Here is a 17,776-nt window from a genome sequence, read left to right as displayed (position 1 = left end):
AAAGTCTACTACTTAATCAATTCGTTAACTTTATCATTAAATATTTTATTATTTAGTCTCTATAATTTTAAAAATTTTATTAATTGATTTCTCAAATTTTTAAAATAATTTTTAAAATATTTACTAATTGGTCCCTTCTAAGATATTTTAGACTTTTTTTACAATACTTAACGATTAAAACTAACTAAAAAATTAATTAGTAGACTTTTTAAAATTTTAGTAACGTTTTAATATATTTTTTAAAATATAAAGATTAATTAGTGAGTTTCACTAAATAATTTCTTTTTTCTTTCTTATAATATTCCAGGTAAAAGGCATCGATAACCCAAGTCAAATGAGAGCAAAACTAACAATAAAGTTTCTGAAAGGGTTGCACGCGCTTTAGTTGCAAAAGTACCTCCTAATTCTCAGCTATATAAAGATAAGAATTAAAATCCCCTAGGAAGATCTCATGCTGTTTTAGATTGCTCTTATACCGAAGGAGAATTTGCATATGAAAAAACAGGGTTATCGTGGACATTATTCAATTAACAGAAAATAATGTCTAAGTTTTTATTAAATACTTAACCGGATAGTATGTAATAAATCTAAGAGGTCTCAGTTCTACTCTTTCAATCCTCAATTTCTATTTTAAAAAATTAATAATAATTTTATAGTTATTTTAATATAAATTAAAAAATATAATTAATAAAGCTAAAGGCAATAAATTTTATATTATATATTTTTACATAATCTATACTCTACTCATATTATTGCATTTTAAAATTATTTTAAAATTAAGAAATTTTAGTCTTTCACTTCATATTAAATATGAATATGCTAGAAAAATAATAAATAAATTATTATCTTAAGAGTAAATTATAATTCTAAAAAAAAAGTTACCTTTATGAGAGGGAGATAATAGAGATTTTAATTGAATTTGCATAAATTTTAATACAAATATTCAATTATATACACCCATCTTTTGTATTCCACTTCTATGAACCTTGGTGACATTGAAATCCAATATAATAGCAGATAATGCTTCTTCAACATAGGGGCCCACGAAATATAAATATTTAAGATTTTATGACTTAAAAAATATAAATTTGAATTTTATTTAAATTATATTTTTCAGATTTTACGCCATTGTATTGCAGTTGAATTTGATGCGGTGATAGCTTAAGATCAAAAATAGAAAGATGAATTGACATCTCGATAGATTTAAATATAATATAAGAAAATTTATTATTTAATTTTTGAATATTATTATTCATAAGTCTCTTTTTATATTTTTTATTTTTTGCATCAATAAAATATTTTTTTTATTAAAAATAAACTAAATATAGATAAAAAATAAGTGAAAAAATTTTTAAAATCTAATTTTGTCTCCAATAAATTCCTTATTTAATTTTTGAGTATTGTCATTATTAATAATTTAATTTTTACCTTTTTAAAAATATATTAAAATATTCTTATATTTTCTCTTAATTAACGAAATAATTCTTCCTCATTTTCTTTCTTTTAAAAAAAAAAAAAAGATAATTTAATTTTTTGCTATATTTTTAAAGGTAAGAATAAACAGAATTGAATGGAATAATTATTTCGTTGATTGAAAAATAAAAATATTTTAATAAATTTTTCAAAATCAAGAGTCTGATTTGTTAATAATAGCAATATTTAGAGATTAAATAGTAAATTTTTTTAATGGTAAAAATTTAAAAATGTTGTTTTATAAAAATTAAACTTTTATTTCTTAAGTAATGAAATGCTAAACTATATAATATATTTGTGAAATTATTCCTAGACGATAAGTATATGGCATTGATGTTTACAAGAATTTTGAATTTAATTTAGAAATTAAACACTATTTTTCTCTTTTTATTTTTATAAAACTAGCCATTTAATCTTTTATTTTAAAAATATATTATTTAATCCCTGTATTTTTATTTCATTTACTCTTTAATCCTTCCAACTAGTTTAAATTAAGTTTTATGTTAATCAATATATTCAAAAGAGAGAAATTATTGTTATAAAACTTAATTGTCCAAGCTTAGAAAATAAACAGATAATATAGTTTTTTTTTTAAACTATGGGAATATAATTTTTGTAATAAACAGAAATTAAATGATTGCATTACAGAGATGGGTACACTGGTATTTTCGTATGTACGAGTCTAATGGCGGTTATGCGTTATCAAAAAATAATAAAAAAAGAATAAAAGGAAAGACATAATCTCTCAAAGTGAAACTTATACTCATACTATAAATCTTATTTTCTGAATTTCAGACCATCTTCGTTATTATTTAAAAGGATGTAATGACAATGGGAGAAAAAGAAAAAAAAAAAGCAAAAAGTTAAGAGAAACCCGGATGAAGAATCTCTTCACAACCTTTGCAAAGGGTTTAAAGAATTAAGGTTGTGGAAGTGAAGTGGGGGGACCTTAGACCTTAGCTTTGTATATGATCCCACTATCATTGTGGATTCACCACTATTATCTGCTTCTAGAAGTTGACTTGGAATGTTCCATAAGATCTCACACATTAAAAGGATCATTTTGCACTTTTCTTATCAATTTCATTCCACATATATATTTGTATAATCATAATCATGATTACCAGTTGACTTCCCAAATATTTCTTCACCCCTTTTTTTTTTTTTTTTTTTAAATTTTACATGTAAAATTTGACTCCTAAAATACAACAAATAAAAATATTTATAAAAACGGTTGTAATTTTAAGTTTTTTTATGAAATTTAAAAATTTATAGCTATAATTTATAAAATTGTAAATATTAAATAATTACATGGTAAATTTGATGGATTAAAAATTAACATACCAATTAATATTTTATAAAATTCAGTATTTAGCATTTTTCTGCTAAAGAAAACATAGAAAAAAACCTAAAGTGATGGTATGGATAGTGATGATGACATTATGATATATTGGTGGAAATGCAAATTCCAATCACAAAAGTCATATTCAAAATTAAAGTGAAGTACACTACCATTTGCTTTGATGCTATTTTGTATTATAATTAAATTTGGGTATGGCAAAACATTTATGACCCACATGTGATATTGGTTGGGAGACTACATTGCAAATAACTACCACATTTAATATGAACTCATGGTAAGTTTAAAAATTATTAAATAATATATTTTTTTTCATCATATAATTTTTATTTATTTTTTAGTTATTTTAAAATTATTATCCACTTTCTTTTATTAAACTATAATAATATATAATTCGACTATTATAATTCTATTTAATTTAATTTAATTTTTAAAAATTTTTTAAAAATATTTATTAATATTTAATAAAATTTAATGTATTTAAAATGATATAATTAGAAAAATTACTAAAGAAATTATATTTCTTAAAAGCTTTGTCTTTTTTTATCATTGCATCTAAGGATTTATTATTATTAATTTCTTAATTAGCATCCAAACTCTCATCTTCAGAATTATAATTCTTACTATGGTCAATTCATCCTCAATTGCACCTTTCTCAATGTGTATCAATTACAACAAATTAAGCCTTTTGTGACAAAGTTTTAGTAGAGAAAAAAATTCTCATTAAAGGTGTATTAAAATTTATAGAGAAGCACCAAAATTTTGCCACTAAATATAAAAATTGTCACTAAAATTTTTAGCATCATATTTTTTGTGGCAATCTAGTTGAGAATTTTAATTTCGCCTTAAATGTTTTAATGGCTGATGACTGCTGGATTTTCCTACCCCCAATCCCGGGCCTAAATTACAGCCACGGCCCATGAGAAGAAGGCCCACACGCCCTCTCAAGTAAAACAGGCCCGGACCACCAGATCTCTGAGGCCGGACTCCACCAGATTCTTCCTTATCGAGATCGGCCCAGCCCGTATAACCTCCCCACGGATTCCTTCTCCTCCTGGGTTCAGCGTCCAGCCCAGCTCTCGGTTCAGCGTCCAGCCCAGCTCTCGGCCCAGCCCAGAACGAGACTCGTCATACAGCCTGGCAGATCCGCTCGAGTGTACGCACGGGGGAGAATCAGAGGCCGTTACGCATGGAGCAGGCGCCTGATATCCTCGTACGCCCATATCTGTATGGCAGAGACGCGTGGTCCAATCATGGGAGAGCCGTTATACGTCACCAACAAGCAGGAAGAAAAGGATAAAAGGGATACCCCTCTAGGGAGATAAAAAAGTTTTTCTTTAATACAAAAAACCCTTGTAAAACCCTATTCCATTGGATCTCAGATCATCAATTGGCGCCGTCTGTGGGAAACGACAGAGATCTTTTCATCACCGGAGTTTTCACTCTTAACAAAACCCACTGAGATCCACGATGGCTAATCACCAGGAGAGTAACCTTAACGTCCCAAATGACCTAAGCTCTGCCCAAGAGGGGCAACAATTCTCCTTTTCTAGTCCTACGACATTCAATAACCAAACGCCTGTTCCCCTTAATCCCTCGCCAAGATTGGCAGGGAATACTTCCACTGTTACCCTGTCTAACCAGGATCTTCAAAACATGGCTTTCCAGTTACAAAATACAGCCCACTGGTTGGGGCAGATAATGCAACAGAGAGGCCTCAGCACCCCAGTAAATACACTCCCGGTTGTAGAGGAACCTCAGACCAATGACCCTCGACCTGCACCTGACCGTCTTCAAACCAGCAGCCGCGATACTGGAGAAAGAGGGAGAAGAGCCGGGGAAGAGGAAGAACCGGAGGCCCGAATCCATGTGAGGAGGGCGAGAGAGATGATAGAAAAAGAGGAGGTGAATAACTATTCTGCCGAAACAACCGGGTGGACGGGAACTGAAGCAGAGGAAGAGGAGTACCACCTGGAGAAAAAACCCAGCCTGGAAGACAAGAAGGTGGACCAAAAGTTGAAGAGATTGAGAGAACAGCTCTTAGCCGAGTTAGGTAAAAAAGACCAAAGCCAAACCTCTTTGCCTACTTCTTCCCCTTTCTCAAAGTGGGTGCAGCAAGAGACTGTCCCTAAGAAGTTTATGATGCCATCAATGGCGGCCTATGATGGAGCTGGCAACCCGAGGGAGCACGTCATGAACTATAAGACCTTCATGGAATTGCAAACTCTGTCAGATGCCTTAATGTGTAAAGTGTTTCCAACGACACTCTCGGGACCAGCGCGGGCGTGGTTCAACAGCCTTGAGGCCGGAAGTATCAGAAGTTTCAGAGACTTAGCCACTCGCTTCATCAGTCGATTCATAGCCGGGGTGTCAGCAGAGAGGAAGACAAGCTACTTGGAGACAGTAAGACAGAGAGGGGGCGAATCACTCAGAGAATATGTCGCTCGTTTCAATACGGAGGCCCTGCAAATTTCCGAGCTCGATGAAGGAAGGGCGGTAGAGGCCATGCAAAAGGGAACGACCTCTGCCGAGTTCTTCGGTTCCTTAAGCAGGAAGCCTCCGACCTCCCTGGCCGAGCTGATGAAGAGAGCGGAGAAGTATATAAGGCAGGATGACGCCTTAGTAACAAGCCGATTTTCCAAAGGAATGACAGGAAAAGAAAAAGCCCCAGAAGAAAGGAGGCCGGAGAAACATGAAAAGAAACACGGCAGGAGGCCCGAGCCGTACAAGCAGGCCTGGGAGCGAAGGGATCAAAGGCCTCCCCCTCCACGGGTCCATGAGCCAAGATTGCCTCCCCCTTGGGTCCCTGAGAAGCCGACCCCACTAAATGCGTCCAGAGCCGAGGTGCTCATGGCTGTCCAAGATAAGGAGTTCCTCCAGTGGCCCCAACCTATGAAGTCGGAAGCAGACCAACGGAATCCTGACAAATATTGTTAGTATCATCGGACGCATGGCCACGATACCAACAACTGTTTCCAGTTGATAGCAGAGATCGAGAGGTTGATAAAGAGGGGGCATCTCAAGAATTTTGTGAAGAAATCAGGGGGACAAAGGCCTCAATCCAGTCCGGCGGTTCAGATGTCGAAGAGAGCAGGAACTGGACTAGTGAACGATGGGTCCAGTGGGACCATAAACATGATTGTTGGAGGAACGGGAGGTCGGATGGGCCGCCGAGGGAAGAAGAGAAATCGGGAAGGAGAGACCAGCAGTGCCGAGGTCATGCAAATCGTTGACCACTCTCCCATGACCATCACCTTCTCTTCAGAAGATGCTCAGGGTATTCAGATGCCCCATGATGACGTGCTTGTCATTGAAGCCGTCATTCACAATTATCGGGTAAAGAAGGTTTTAGTGGATGATGGGAGTAAAATCAACTTGCTACCATACCGGGTCTTTCAGCAGATGGGAATTCCGGAAGAACAGTTGGTCCAAGACCAGGCACCAATCAAGGGGATCGGAGGAGTACCGGTGCTCGTAGAAGGGAAGGTGAAGTTGGCTCTCACCTTAGGTGAAGCACCCAGGACTCGCACTCACCATGAGGTATTTTTAGTGGTCAAACTTCCGTTGAGCTATAATGTGATACTGGGGAGGCCTGCGCTGTTCAACTTCGAAGCTGTCACCAATATCAGGTATTTGGCGCTTAAATTTCCAACAGAAGAAGGAGTGGGGATAGTTCGGGGCAGCCAGGAAGAGGCAAGAGCAGTATACTTAGCCACAGTAGCAGAACCGAGCTCCACTGAAAAGGCTCTTGACTCGGAAGTCCTAGAGGTTCGGGATGAGAAAACAGAGGCCAGGACAGAACCAGTGGGGGAGCTGGAAATCTTCCCTTTATCAGAAGCAGAGGCAGACAAGGTCTTCAGTCTCAACGCCGGCCTCACTGAAGAACAAAAAGCTGAAGTCATGGCCCTGATCCGAGGTCATGCGTCTAGTTTCGCCTAGAAGCCCTCCGACATGCCTGGAATTGACCCTAAAGTAATGACACACAAGCTGAATGTACTCCCTGAAGCCAAGCCAGTAAAGCAGAAGAAGAGAGTAGTAGGAAGAGAGAAGCAGCAGGCCACCAGGGAGGAGGTGCAGAAACTCGAGGAGGCAGGCTTTATTAGGGAAGTTATGTACCCACAGTGGCTAGCAAATCCTGTATTAGTCAAAAAAGCCAATGGCAAATATAGGATGTGCATAGATTTTACTGACCTAAATAAGGCCTGCCCTAAAGATTGTTATCCACTTCCTGATATTAATAAAATGATCGACTCTACGACCGGTTTTGATTATATGTCTTCTTTGGATGCTATGTCTGGTTATCATCAAATCCCAATGGAAGGGTCGGATGAGGAAAAGACCTCGTTTATAACTGAAGATGGAACTTATTGCTACAGAGCTATGCCATTCGGATTGAGGAATGCCGGGGCAACTTACCAAAGATTGATGAATAAAATCTTCAAAAACCAGATTGGCAGAAATATAGAAGTTTATGTAGATGATATGGTGGTCAAAAGCCCAAATTTCCAGCAGCACATAGCAGACTTGAGAGAGGTATTCAGGGTATTAAACCAGTACAGAATGAAGTTGAACCCAGCAAAATGTGCTTTCTTTATTAGAGGAGGAAAATTCTTGGGATTTATGGTGAGCGGAAAAGGCATCGAGCCTAACCCGGAGAAGGTAGAAGCCATATTGAAAATGCCAGAGCCGACCTGTGTAAGGGACGTCCAACGACTAACCGGAAGAGTAGTAGCACTCAACCGATTCATGTCAAAGTCAGCAGAAAAATGCTTACCATTTTTCAAAAAATTGAGGAAGGTGCCAAACTTTGAATGGACAGAAGACTGCCAAAAGGCCTTCGCAGAGCTTAAGAGATATCTCAGCTCGCCCCACGTGCTCAGTAGTCCTATGAAAGGAGAAGAACTCCTGATATACTTGGCAGCCTCAGAACAAGCAGTCAGCGCAGTGTTAGTAAGGGTGGAAGAAGGGGAGCAGAAACCCATTTTTTACGTCAGCAAGGTACTCAGAGATACCGAGGTCAGATATTCGAACATTGAAAAAATGGCTTACGCTCTATTGCTAGCAGTCCGGAAATTCAAAGTTTATTTGGAAGGCCACCAAGGAGTTGTGATGACAGACCAACCCTTAAAAAAGATTCTACGCAGGCCGAAAACTTCAAGTCGGATGATGGCTTGGTCCGTAGAAATCAGCCCTTACTGCCTAGAGTATCGACCTAGGACAGCTATAAAATCTCAAGCCTTGGCTGACTTCATAGCAGAATGCACATTCAACGAGGAGCAGAGAGGATCATCTTCAGGGATAGCAGGAAAAGAACGTAAGGGGGAGCCTCATCCAGAATTTAACTGGAAGTTGTATGTAGACGGAGCATCAGGCACTGAGGGCAGTGGTGCCGGCATAATGCTTAAAGGGCCAGAGGATTTTAAGGTATGTTACGCCTTACGTCTAGAGTTCAAAGCCTCGAATAATGTGGCAGAATATGAAGCCCTGATAAACGAGATGTTGGTGGCACTGGAAGTGGGAGTAACCGATCTCGAGATAAACAACGACTCTCAGCTGGTGATCAACCAAGTAACAGGGATGTATCAGGCTAGAGACCCCATTATGCAGAATTACCTAGCCAAAGTAAAAACTTTAGAAGCCGAGCTCACAAGTCGAGAAGTAACCATCAGATTTCAAAGAATACCCCGAGAGGAAAATAAGGAAGCAGATCTGCTTAGCCGATTATCCAAAGAAGAATTGGAACAACTTCCTGATGAAGTGTACATACAACATGTCCATATACCTGCTTTTAATAAAACTAACACGATATTGCAGGTGGAACAGAACCCAACTTGGATGACCCCTTACTTAGAATACTTGGAGAAAGGTAAACTCTCCGAGGATAAAGATGAAGCCAGAAAGATAGCAGCTCGTGCCGCTAACTACCAAGCGATAAGGGGGACCTTATACAGAAAAGGAAAGTCCAGTCCGTGGCTCCGATGCGTGAACCCGGAAGAGGCTACGAAGGTGATGGAAGAAATACATAGAGGCATGTGTGGAGCCCACGAGGGAGGAGGGACATTAGCTAATAAAATATTCAGGCAAGGGTATTATTGGCCCACTGTTAAAAAAGAAGCAGAAGAGTTCGTCCGAAGGTGCGACGTATGTCAGAGATTTGCTAATGCCATCAAAACTCCAGCCACTCCTCAAGCAAGCATATCCAGTCCATGGCCTTTCTCGTAATGGGGAATTAACATCCTGGGACCTTTCCCCAAAACCACAGGGCAAAGGAAATTTGTAGTGGTGGCCGTAGAGTACTTCTCAAAGTGGCCAGAGGCGGAAGCAATAGCCACAATCACAGCTCGAAAGATGATAGATTTTGTGTGGGGACATATCATCTGCATATTTGGTGTACCCAGAGTGCTTATTTCAGATAATGGCAGACAGTTTGATTGCAGCACCTTCAGAGCTTTCACAACGAACATGGGTATCTGGCATAAATTCTCCTCTGTGGCTCATCCTCAAACTAACGGCCAAACAGAGGTCACCAACAGAGCCATCCTGCAAGGATTAAAAAAGCGACTAGATGGGGCAAAGACAAATTGGGCAGAAGAACTCAACAGCATCCTGTGGGCAGAAGAACTCAACAGCATCCTGTGGGCACTCCGAACCACTCCTAGAGCACCTACTAAAGAAACGCCCTTTGCACTTGCCTATGTTACAGAGGCCGTAGTCCCAGTTGAGTTGCAGATTCCTACCCATCGAGTCCAATTTGCTAATGAAAGCACTAACGATGACAAGCTAAGAAGCAACCTAGATGCCATTGAGGAAATCAGGGAAGAAGCTCAAATCCGAACTGCCGCCTATCAATAACGGGCAGCACGATACTACAACCAAAAGGTCAGAGAAAGAAGCTTGAAAGTGGGAGACCTGGCCTTAAGAAACCTGGAAGCTACAGGAAAAAGGGCGGCAGCTGGCAAGCTAGCACCGACCTGGGAGGGCCCGTTCAAGGTAACTAAAGTAGTCCGGCCAGGAGTATACCGGATTGAAGATATGCAAGGGAATCATGAGCCCCACGCTTGGAATATTCAACACCTAAAGAGGTATTTCCCCTGATATAGTTGTAAAGCAAAACATTGTATTCTGATAAATATGAAGGAAACAAGTTATTTACACAATGAGATTATCTTTATTATCATGAATAATATTCCTCCATGAAAAGAAAGGTAGGTGTACAGGATCCCGTAAGATCTCCTGGAGCAAAAACAACTGGCGAAGCCCCGAGGTCGTCCCGGAAATATAAAAATGACCAGGATCCCGTAAGATCTCCTGGAGCAAAAACAACCGGCGAGGCCCCGAGGTCGTCTCGAAAATACAAAAATGACCAGGATCCCGTAAGATCTCCTGGAGCAAAAACAACCGGCGAAGCCCCGAGGTCGTCCCGGAAATACAAAAATGACCAGGATCTCGTAAGATCTCCTGGAGCAAAAACAACCGGCGAGGCCCCGAGGTCGTCCCGGAAATACAAAAATGACCAGAATCCCGTAAGATCTCCTGGAGCAAAAAACAACCGGCGAGGCCCCGAGGTCGTCCCGGAAATACGAAAATGACCAGGATCCCGTAAGATCTCCTGGAGCAAAAACAACCGGCGAGGCCCCGAGGTCGTCCCGGAAATACAAAAATGACTAGGATTCCATAAGATCTCCTGGATTAAAAACAGCCGGCGAGGCCCCGAGGTCGTCCCGGAAATACAAAAAAGACCGGGATCCCCTAAGAACTCCCGGGAAAACAACGTAAAAAACAGCTGGAGAAGGCTTTAAGACCATCTTTAAACAAAATTCCCCATATCATGTGCAGAGACAATTCATAAAAATACAGTTCCGACCTCACAAGAAAGATGAGTCCAAAGGCTACCAAAGAAAGGCCAAATTCCGACCTCCCGAAGGAGTTCGGAACACTATAACCCAGAGGCACTAAAATTGAGAAATGATCGCTGACGCTAAGCTGGCTCATCTAGCCTAGAAAGAGGTCGAGACAGCAAATAGCCCGGAAAACATCCAGGGGTATGAGAAACATCACAGGTCGTAGGTATAAAAGCCTAAGTAAGGAGTAAAGAGCCGAGCTCCCAACTCGGATAGACTCGCCACATAAAAACGCTCGAAAACATAGAGGAAGGCAAATGAAGACGGAGGACCGTGCTCATAACCGAGAAGGAAGGAAAAGTCATTTAAAAAGCCCACGCAAGCATATACAAAGTTTAAGGATTTACCCCCTCACCACCCATATAATGAAAGGTTGAGGAGGTAAAGGGGGCAATTTGGGAAGAAAGGAGCTCAGCTTCATTTCCTGACAAGTCAGAATTAAAAGCAAAAAGGCAGCCCTGCTAATCACTATTAGAAGGTATAAGACCTGACTTCTCATAAGTTCAGACAGTTAGCTAAGAATCGAGCTCATAACTAAAGGCTAATCTAGTCCAGAAAAAGCTTATGAATAAAAATATACAGTGTAAGCATTACAGTTACAAGAAGGAGAGATAAATTATAAAGCGAAAAATAGTTCAAGTAAAAAGAAATTAAAATTTCATTAAGAATACAAGGCTGTTACAATCTACTTGTCGGACGAGGTTGAAGGAAAGATAGTCCTTAAAGGACTTACATTTGTAAGAACATCCTCGCCTACATTATGTTTATTTACAACTGTATCTGGAGGAAGCCCAACATCCTTTGGGTCAGATGTCTCAGTATCGACAACAGGGGCAACCTCCAACCCTGGAATGAGGTCCTCCCCCTCAGATTCGGGGTCGCCTCCTTCAGACTCAAGGGCTCCCATGTCCTCCCCATCCGGCTCGGATTCTTCTTCAGAAGATACAGCTGACAGGCCTCCAACACGACAGTTCCCTCTAGGCATAGGGAAATCATCTTCTCCATACAACACCGGCTCACCATCAGAGTCAACTTCGGCCATACGAAGCTTTGCCAGAGGAGTATCAGGAGCATGTCTAGCCTCTCTTATACCGCGATTGTAACCAGTTACGTACATGCGGAAGGCTTTCTGAAGAACAGCAGATTTCATGTCTGTAGAGGCTTTATATTCATCAAGATGTGATTCACAGGCCTCCGCTATAAATGCCTTCAACTCAGGAGAATCCTTGTAGTCCTAAAGATGAGCTTCACAGGCCTGCTCAATCTTTCTTTTCAGCTCCTCTGACTCCTGATATTCCGCTAGACACCTCTCGCGTTCTAGCAGGACCTTGCCTTCAGCATGTTTCACCACCTCGAGCAGGGCTGAACATTTACGTTCCAAAGTCCTGACTTCATGGTTAAGCTGTTGATGGCGAAGTTGGGACTCCTCAGCCGATGAAGCCAGGACTCTGATACGTTCAGAGCTCGTGCTCAGCTCCTGCTCAAGGACTTCCACCCGAGCTAGGGCCCTCTCCTTCTGAGCATTCACCTCATTCAGGCGAACTTGAAGTCCTTCAGAATCAGCCTTTAAGGCTTCATATTGGCACTGGACTTCATTCCTCTGACTTACAGCCTCATCTCTTTCCTGAAGAGCCGCTGTCATAGAGGACAGCTGCTTTAAAACTTCCACACAACGAACTTCCACCTCAGCTGTCCTCTCATCAGACTCCTTAAGAACCCTGCGAGTACGAGACAACTCTGCTTCCAGGGATTTGGTGTGCTCTGCTGCCTCAGCCGCTTTGCCTTCAGCTCTCTTAAGGGCCTCCAACGCAGAGTGCAACTCCACTTGGAGGGACTGGGAATGTTCCCGGGCAGCTAGAAGATTGCCTCTGGCGTCATTGGTGGCAGATATATTCTCCTCCAGGCGCGCCTCTTCAATCCGACGATCCACGGACTCCCGGAGGGAGTGGTCGCGAGCGTCCACCTCCATAAAAAGACCCGTCACCTAGTAGGAGAGAACAACCGTCAAAAGAAAGAAATAAAGAAGACCAAAAGAGAGAAAAATAATTTACCATCAAAAGCATCTCCCTGATCGTATTCCCGAGCTCTTCACGGGATCGGGATCGGAAGGACGCTTGCTTCTTGGTAGAACTGGCTAAAAAACCAGTAAGGGCAAGCAGGCGTGGATCCGAGGCCTCTGTTGCTCCGCCGAACATCCGTTCTCTAAGAAATTCGACGACGGCATTGGCCGGAGATTGAGAGCTGATGTCCGCTACGTTCAGAGTGTCGTTATCAGTAGCAGACAATAGAGGTACAACAGGAACATCTTTTCCTTTCCCAATAGGAGGAAGGGCAGGAGAAGATCCTTTGGAAGCCCTGGGCTTCTTCTGGGCAGGAGGAGGGGCAGACGTTCCATGAGGCGCTGGACGCTTGTCCCCAGCTTTCCCTACGGGGTCTCCAGACTCGGACCTGACCCCCACAGGGGCAGGGGCACCCCTGGCAGGCGCCTCCAAGACGTCATCCTCTACAAGGATGATCTCTTTTCCCTTCCTAGGGGCCTCCTCATCCTCGGTAATGGGGGACTTCAATTTTCCCCCTGACACCTCTTCAGAAGAATGAGCCAGACCCAACTGTGCTTGTTCAACGACCTCGATCTGCTCCACAATGGCTAAAGAAACTTCCCTCACACCCTCTGAAGAAGCTTGAGCAGACTTAGGCTCTTCAGTAGGCTTAATAGTCAAGGTCGACTTGCCACGACTAGATGGCCGAAATGACTTAGAGCCTCGAGAGCTCAGCTTAGGATCTCGAGAGGAAGCCTTGGAAGGAGGTCGGCTAACTTTCTTGGAAGAAGCGACTTGAGCCACCTCTGCAGCGACCTCAGGCATCGAGCGCCCAGCCTGAAGGGCATCGCAAATTGCATGTATATTATCCCGAGACAGGACTAAGTTCTTCGGATGCTTGATCTCTTCCATTTTAACGTCAGAAGCTGCAAAAACACGAAACTATAAAGGATTAGCGCATTTTATAATATCATTTACAAAGAAGAAACGGAATCACTGGACGAGGCACTATACCCGTGTCCCGGATATCCCTAAGATTAGACACGAACATACACTTCTCGACGTCATACTTCCTCTCAACAGAAGTTAGTCGAAGCAACCCCACCTGCTCAATAAGGCTCAATCGGGGCAGGTCATTGCAACCCGGAGGAACATCCTCCCAACTTAGATCCACTTCCCATGATAAGGCAGATTCTAATTTCAGCTCCGCCACAAGGAAATTCTCAACCCATCCCTTTATGGAATCCTTGTTGCCCGTGAAAAGAGACAACCCACTACGGGGGAAAAATAATAGAAATTCTGAACCGCCCTAACGAGACGAAAGAAAGTGGCGAACAGACAGGCCGTGGGTGTGAAACCCCAGCTTCGGCAGATGGATTCGAAACAACTCATGAACAGAATAGAATTTGGGGATAACATCCGGGGAGTTACTTTGAAGTATCTGAAAACCTCGACAAAAAAAGGAGTAAAAGGGAAAGGTAGACCGAAATCCCTCTGTTTGAGGAAAAAGACTATACAACGCCCCCTCTGGGGATCCATCAAACCAGGGGGGGAGGGTTTGGAAGAATTATCCTTTCATTTTGGAAAGGAGCTCGAACAAGATAAAGCGGAGTATCTAAATACCTCCGAGAAATATGTTTATTTATGGTAGAAGAAGTGATATGCGACCTAAGATTAGCGACATCCGGGAAGAACAAAGAAGCGTACCTGAAAACGCAATAGGGTGGAAAAAGCAAAAGAAGTTGCAGGAAAACAGAGAGCAGAAGAGAGCGAGTTTCTTCAGAAGACAGGGAGAATTCGAAGTGAAAGGCAATAATGAGATGAAACGTTGTTCTGAGCAGTTTTGTCTTGGAGCGGCGCGATCATTAATTGCTCTTGAAGTTTACCCTCTCAATGGTTAGATAATAACCGGCGAGAAGGTAAAGGGGCAAGGAGATGACCGCTGGGCTTCTCCACCCCTACAAAGGGCCAGGCCCACGACAATAGCCCATCAGCCGAAGGCCCACACGCTATCTACATAAGATAAACCCAAATTGTCAAAACCTTGAGACCGAGCTCCAATTGAATCTCTCGCTCAGGACGACCTGACATGCAAAATGCACATCATCGCCACTCAGGCAGCAAAAACTAAGGAAAAAGAGTAAGTCATAGAAAGACCCAAGGAGACAAACAGGGGGAAGCATGATAAAGGTCAGACTAGCCTACTACCTAAGAAGGATCATCATCAAGCAAAGGCCAGGAGCCCAGAACGAAGCGATGAAGACGCCTCGGAATCCTACAAAGTTATGGGTCAGAAGCTCAACCCATTGATTAAAAGCAAAGCTCACTGGTCGGTTAGTCCAGCTCGAAAAAAGTAAATTGAAAGTTATGGGTCAGAAGCCCAACCCCTTGATTAAAAGTCGAGCTCGCAGGTCGGTTAGTCTCGCTGGGATAAAGTAAACCGAAAGCGAGCTCGCAGGTCGGTTAGTCTCGCTTGGATAAAGTAAACCGAAAGCGAGCTCGCAGGTCGGTTGGTACAGCCCGGGAAGAGTAAACTGAAAACTCAGACTGGCTAAATGGATTCTGGGTCGGATCAATTAAAAGGCAAGAAGGAAAAAACAACATCGTAGACTTCTCAGAGAAAACCACGAAAACAGTCTCAACATCTCATTCATAATAAAGAAGGAACAGTTCGGATATGAACGAAAAAATGAAAGTTTCATTACAGCACGTTACGAATACCCACATTACAGAATAAAAAGCTATCCTCAGAGGATTTACATGACCAGGTACTTCATCTATGTTTACATCACTATCACCTATCACACTATCCTAGTTTTCGATACAGAGGAACTCTCGGATACGGAAAATGAGCCCTGTAGGCCGGCCGAGTTCTGCTTCGTTATTATAGGGGAACTGAACAAGTTGATTCCCATAAATATTTCTCACTGTTCCTCTATAGGCAAACATTCGGTTGCCCAAGTGTGATTCACGGTGCATACGAACAAGCTCAGATATTATATGCTGTTCGTATATCACGCATGAAAAACATAAGTCTTCGAGTTACGGCTTCAAGAAGATCACAGAGCATATATTCGAAGGCATCGACGGAAGCTTGACTGAGTGTAGCAGACCTCAGCCTCTCATAATACAGGTATTCCACACCAAAGGGGACAATAAATTGATCATTTTCGCCACCTCCATTTATATCAAAAGCAGACAACAAGGGCATCGGGGAAATTTCCTTCTCGAAGGAAGGTAAAGTCAAAGCAGACCCCTCAATAGCCCATAGCCTCTTCGGAGCACGAACAACAACCAGAGGAGGAGGCCAGCCAGACGATTTGGGTAGAACAGTTTCAACAACCTGCCAAATGGCCCTACCCATCAACCGCCCTACTAGGAGGACCTTTGAAGCAACCTTCAGACTCCCTCGAGGTAATATCAGATTTTCAAGAGGTTTGGACTGACCCATCTTTATCTCAGGTACCGCAAAAAGTTCCAAACAGAGATAAGTCAGGATAATCTTTTGTCAGGATAATGAAAGCAAGACTAAAGCAAACCTCTGGGGCAACAAAGCAATGAAGCTCCAGGCTCACCTCAATCCGTTTGAAGAAGGCGTCAAATAGATCCTTTGCGGAAAAAACAGGAGAATCTCGCTGGAAGAAGGAAATAGACAGAGGGTTGGAAGGAAAGACTCATTTTCTCCGACAAAGAGCCTAAATGTGAAGAGGAGTTGACGCTGATATATACTCAAAATCTGAAGGCTTAGCGCAAAGTAAAGTAACTCTAGACTCTAAACCCACGATGTCAGGAACTTTAAAAGATATTCATGGAAAAGGAAAAAAGAGGCATGTCCAGGCGATAATGGCAGGAAAGTAAAAAGAGCAGAGTATACGAGGGGCAAGGAAAGGCCAGAAAGGGAAAGAGGCAGATAGGATTCAAGAAATGAGAAATGACAAAAAGATGAAAGGGAGTTATGAAGGCAGCTACATACGAACAGGCGCGGTCATAATGGTTCTCGATATTCACCCCCTCGGCAGTCGGAGCAATAACTGCCAAGAAGGTGAAGGGGCAATTGATGACCGCTGGATTTTCCTACCCCCAATCCCGGGCCTAAATTACAGCCACGACCCATGAGAGGAAGGCCCACACGCCCTCTCAAGTAAAACAGGCCCGGACCACCAGATCCCTGAGGCCGGACTCCACCAGATTCTTCCTTATCGAGATCGGCCCAGCCCGTATAACCTCCCCACGGATTCCTTCTCCTCCTGGGTTCAGCGTCCAGCCCAGCTCTCGGCCCAGCCCAGAACGAGACTCGTCATACAGCCTGGCAGATCCGCTCGAGTGTACGCACGGGGGAGAATCAGAGGCCGTTACGCATGGAGCAGGCGCCTGATATCCTCGTACGCCCATATTTGTATGGCAGAGACGCATGGTCCAATCATGGGAGAGCCGTTATACGTCACCAACAAGCAGGAAGAAAAGGATAAAAGGGATACCCCTCTAGGGAGATAAAAAAGTTTTTCTTTAATACAAAAAACCCTTGTAAAACCCTATTCCATTGGATCTCAGATCATCAATGGCGAATTTTATACATTTAGTGGCAAATTTTATATCCATAAAAGGTTTAATTTCATATAGTGACCTCAACGTTAAATTCATAGGATATATATTAACTCCAAAACTTCCCTCTCTTACATCATTAATACTTTTGGTTATATGTGGATGATATACTTATTTTTTATACGAGTTACAATATAGTTTATAAATCAAAAACTTTTTTTGTCTCTAAATTTGATATAAAAGAGATGTGAGAGACAAATGTGATTTTGGGAGTTAGAATCATAAGGAAAAATAATAGTCTAATGCTATTATAAGAGCATTATGTTGATAAGCTTCTAAGAAAGTTTGAACATTTCAATGTCAAACCAGTGAGTATCTCTTATGATCCTAACTATCAATTAAAGAAAAATAGAGGTGACTTTGTTGCTCAATCTGAATATGCAGATCATTGGGCTGCAATA

At 41.8% G+C, this 17,776-nt stretch overlaps 1 protein-coding gene across 1 annotated transcript; it reads left to right on the top strand.

The window, feature by feature from the left end:
- Positions 1–4,720: 4,720 nt before the first annotated feature.
- On the top strand, positions 4,721–9,249 carry LOC122725033. The gene is made up of 3 exons (XM_043961451.1): positions 4,721–4,886; positions 8,091–8,592; positions 9,246–9,249. The coding sequence occupies exons 1-3, from the start codon at positions 4,721–4,723 to the stop codon at positions 9,247–9,249; spliced, it is 672 nt and encodes a 223-aa protein (XP_043817386.1).
- The last annotated feature ends 8,527 nt before the right edge of the window (positions 9,250–17,776 follow it).

This window comes from Manihot esculenta, chromosome 11 (genome assembly GCF_001659605.2).
Source record: "Manihot esculenta cultivar AM560-2 chromosome 11, M.esculenta_v8, whole genome shotgun sequence".
Lineage (NCBI taxonomy): Eukaryota > Viridiplantae > Streptophyta > Magnoliopsida > Malpighiales > Euphorbiaceae > Manihot > Manihot esculenta.
The sequence above is the reverse complement of the archived record's forward strand: the minus strand, read 5'-3'. Positions and strand labels throughout refer to the sequence as shown.

Bases quoted from the DNA above. Each gene is read 5' to 3' on its own strand.
- LOC122725033 (XM_043961451.1), top strand. From the start codon at position 4,721: ATGATAGAAAAAGAGGAGGTGAATAACTATTCTGCCGAAACAACCGGG. The intron at 4,887-8,090 runs GTAAAAAAGACC...ACTTCATAGCAG, and splicing joins ACAGCTCTTAGCCGAGTTAG to AATGCACATTCAACGAGGAG.